Source organism: Lactuca virosa, chromosome 8 (assembly GCF_052849685.1).
Source record: "Lactuca virosa cultivar CGN04683 chromosome 8, Lactuca_virosa_CGN04683_v6, whole genome shotgun sequence".
Classification (NCBI taxonomy): Eukaryota; Viridiplantae; Streptophyta; class Magnoliopsida; order Asterales; family Asteraceae; genus Lactuca; species Lactuca virosa.
In genome coordinates this window covers 39,780,588-39,785,000 of record NC_136433.1, presented here as the reverse complement: position 1 = coordinate 39,785,000, position 4,413 = coordinate 39,780,588, and the positions used below count along the sequence as shown (strand labels likewise).

The 4,413-nt window shown below is 38.2% G+C and overlaps 1 protein-coding gene across 1 annotated transcript; it reads left to right on the top strand.

Moving 5' to 3' along the window:
* Window positions 1-682: 682 nt before the first annotated feature.
* LOC145134841 (protein MIZU-KUSSEI 1-like) lies at window positions 683-1,978 on the top strand. Its single transcript, XM_079069657.1, has 2 exons — window positions 683-1,117; window positions 1,211-1,978. Exons 1-2 carry the CDS (start codon window positions 848-850, stop codon window positions 1,820-1,822), a joined length of 882 nt encoding a protein of 293 aa, XP_078925783.1. The 5' UTR covers window positions 683-847; the 3' UTR covers window positions 1,823-1,978.
* The last annotated feature ends 2,435 nt before the right edge of the window (window positions 1,979-4,413 follow it).

The window sequence follows — 4,413 nt, the reverse complement described above, 5'->3', positions numbered from 1 at the left end:
AGTTGGTCATGCTTTTCCTAAAAGTGCTCTCGCTCACTCATCACTATGTGCATGCTTGGTTGGTCTTAATTAGTGTTCACCCAACATTTTTTTCACTTTTCTGCTGCCCAAAAAGTCATAAACATGGCTGTACTTTTATTCCATAGAACAACATATGACTTTCAATGCATATCATTTAATTATAAGTCTCACAATTATTCTTCCATCAACTCCTAAGCTAGTGTCTCTACTTAAATCAGGTATATAACAGCCCGCTAGAGCTCAGTGCCCAAAAACAACACAATCCACATTGAAATCGAAATTCCCACACTGCTAAAACCACATAGTGATAAACCGTATGCTTACGCTTAAATTTGAATCCTTGATCATTCATAAAGGAGGCAAGGAAGAAATGCTAAAAGTGCATATTCTGAAGCCGAATATGAAAGGGGATTATGAAAATAACTTCAAATTTAAGCATGAATGGTATATGTGAAAAGTGAAACTAGAAGACATATGCATAGTAATAAACTTTTCACCATCATAAAGGATCAATCAGTCACTCATGGTTGGCTACCTTCCACAAATCACAAACATATATGGACCCCTTAACCTCCCCCTCATGTCCAACGTACAATTATTCTTCTTCATTGTCGTCTTTTCTTTACACGTAATTTGTTTTTCATCGTTCTTTAGAATTGCTTATCGTTCTTGATTATGAAGTCGCGTAGGCCCTTTTTTCCATTCATTCTTTAATTTAGACCTCTGGTCTACTCCTTCATTTAGCTAAGAATCTATATATAGTGAGTTCTCTAGCCTCTACGTAGCACCCCCTACACTACTCTCTCATTTCACATTTTGGTATAAAATGAGGACGATGATAGATTTGGGAAGGGAAAGAGGACCTATAGGAGTGCATATAATTACATCAGCCACCGCCGTTGACTGCAGCAGCAGGGAGGTTGGACTACGGCGATCTTTAAGATCCCTGCTTGACTGCATAGTCCCCGCTTGTTGTGCTGCTGGTTTTGAACCTCATTCTGAGTCTGCCAACTTTTCTCCAGATGCTACTTCTTCTTCTTCGCCTTTCTCAAGCGATACTGATTCGCCATCATCATCGTCATCGTCATTAACCGTTGTAAGAAATTACAATTGTTGCCATCGTTTGAAACCCTAAATCTTTTGTTAGGTTGATAATGTGAATTAATTGCTCTTTGTGTAATTTTTGTAGACTCGCTCATTGTCATCATCCTCGACCATTGTTAAAGGTACATTCTTTGGGCAGAGAAATGGGCGCGTTAGCTTTTGTATCCAGGACGACAACCACCACCACCACCGGCGGACCCCGTCAAGGAGAATGTCGACAACTGCCACCGCCACCACCATGTCATCATTCTCACAACCTCTTCTCCTTTTGGAATTCGCTATTCCCACGTCTTATTTAGCAAAAGAGATGCAGCATGGTCTCCTCCGCATTGCTCTGGTGGAGGAAGAAAATAGTCACCGCCAACAACCGCCAATAATATTTGACGTGCCGGTCTGGTCTATGTACTGTAATGGTCGGAAAGTTGGTTATGCCACCAGACGTAAGATGACAGCTGCCGATATGGCTATTCTTACACGTATGCAATCTGTGTCGGCAGGAGCAGGGGTTTTGCCACCGGAAAACGACCATGGGAGTGACGGGTTCATGTACCTCCGAGCCAGCTTTCGAAGAATCATTGGATCACCAAACTCAGAGTCGTTTCACATGAAAAACCCTGAACATGATGATCGTTCATTCTCTAATAGCCAAAGTGGTGGACAAGAGCTCAGTATTTTTCTTCTCAGATCATCTTCTTGACCAAAATATATTTTCTACATCGAGTGAGTGTTTATGTTATATGTATATGTGTGTATGTGTGTGTATACATATGCATCGAGTTAGATTATCTGCTTATGGCGCCGTTAAGCTATTCTGTAAAGATTTTCCTATGTTAAGCATTTTCTACTCCTATGATTTTTGATATGTATGAAGATAACAAAGCCGATGGGAAGAAAACATATATAATACATATGAAAACCTATTATGACTATGACTCAAAAAGAAAAGTTCAATTGTAGACAGATAAATCTATCAGAAATACCATAGACCTTGGGAGCTAGAGTTAGGAATGGAGCCAGCCACACGTTTAATCTGGTTCCTACTTTACCCCAAGGTAGAGTCTCATTCAATCAAATCAGTTCCCCATGACACAGGGAATAAAGGAACATTTAGCTACACGAGTGACTGTTGTCAATTCACCTTTTCATTTTTCATTCATAAATCTTTCAAATAATTTTTTATTAGGAATTTTTGTTGTGGAGTACTACAAATTCGGCATGGAGTACTGGTTTTCTTGCATGCTCGGATTATTCCTAAGGATTTATGAGGTAGACATGAAAGGGACATGCACATGCAGATGTCAATTTGTGGGTATTCATGTAAGCTAGTAGAGTCAACAGTATAGCACAAAGTGATCTCCACCAATATAGCTTCTATCTGTGATTATAAGGAGCCACAGTCAGCTTGAAGCGTTGTTGAATGTTTGGATACCCGGATGACAAGGTTGGAAGAAAATGGATTATGTATCTATATAGTTAAGACAAAATATTTATGGTGCAATTTCACAGATGAGCAAAATAATAAAAGAGTAGAAGTATGTATCATTGAGCAAGTTCTACACACAAAGAAGTTTGAAGTACTTGGGTTCTACCATCCATAATGAAGGAGGTGTTGAAGATGATGTTACCAACCCCACAGAAAAACGAGATGGTTAAAGTGGAGGGCATGTTGTGACTCCTCACAAGGGCCGGATTGGCTGTCATTAGGATCCCAATGTTAGATCACAGGGCAAGAAAGATCTAACCAGAAAAACAAGTGTAAGAGGTTTAGATGCTTTATACCTTAGTGCAATTTCGATGTAGTAGTGTTGAAATGCACATAGACGTAAGAAACAAAAGAGCTCATCCCCGATAGTATCTACAAGTAAACCAAAATAGCTCATCCCCAATAGTATCCATAAGCAAGTAAAGTCACCACCAATGATCAAGTGTTAGCTCCTATTGGGATGAACACAACTAGGGTTTCGATCTCACAAGAGAACAAATTCTATCAAAATCTTAGATATGTCAAAGTATAGCATCCTATTGGGATGAACACAACTAGGGTTTCGATCTCACAAGAGAACAAATTCTATCAAAATCTTAGATATGTCAAAGTATAGCATCCAACCTTAAACAGGATAAATGGTACATTTTATATAAATGAGGATGCTAGGAACTCAATGGGATTTGACCCTCCTCCTTGGGTCGTGCCTTGGGGGTGGCACCATTCCTAGCCATGTGTAACATCTGGTTTTAGGAAATTTCTTATTTCAGATTGGCGGATTTTAATTTAGTCAAGAGCAGGTATCGGGATTCAAAAAGATGATTTAAAGACCCTAACTTTCATATGATTGAAAGGCTCAAACTTTCATACTTCACAATATTGTTACTCCAAATTACTTCAAAACATGCTACATGCATATTTATAAATAATATTTTACATTGATAGTGTGATTACAAAAGACTGGATACAAACCGACTAAGTTTTAGTATATTACAAAGTGTTATATTTATTACATAACTACCCAGGATATTATAGTTTAATACATACGTAAACCCAAGTACAAAAGTAATAGTATAAACTCTTCTAATTCTTCCAACAATATATGACTATACTGGATTCTCATTACCTGCAATTGTTAAACACTGAGAGGGGTAAGCAGTGACGCTTAATGAGTTCAATAATAGATACAATATAACGTTATGCCATATATATACTTCAATATGACAGAAGCAAAGAGAAACAATGAACAACAAAGGCATATGTGTATCATATGTCAGGCTTTCCATATCAATCGACGATTTGATTCAATAATATATAATCAATTAGACATAACAGTTTCAACTACTTGATATACATCAATAACACTTCGGCCCAAATGGCACAGAAGACATACAATTTCGGATTATCATTTGGCTAGAATATACAGGCTTTCAACCCTACATAGCCCTATGTCAATACCATAAGTGATACGAGTCATGCTCTACATGGCCAAAGGCACAAAGCCAATACCAGAAGTGATACGAGACATGCTCTACCTGGCCAAAGACATAAATCCGATACCAGAATAATACGAGACATGCTCTACATGGCCAAAGGCTCAAAGCCAATACCAGAAGTGATACGAGACATGCTCTACATGATCAATGATATAAAAATCAAGATAACACAGGAAAGCACATAGCACATATAACACATAACATACAATTGTTCCTATATAATGAACTCACTGTGAAATAACTGGGGATTAATTTGGGCAGCACTTCGACCCTAAATATGACTTTCTGTGACGAAACCGGAGATTTTAG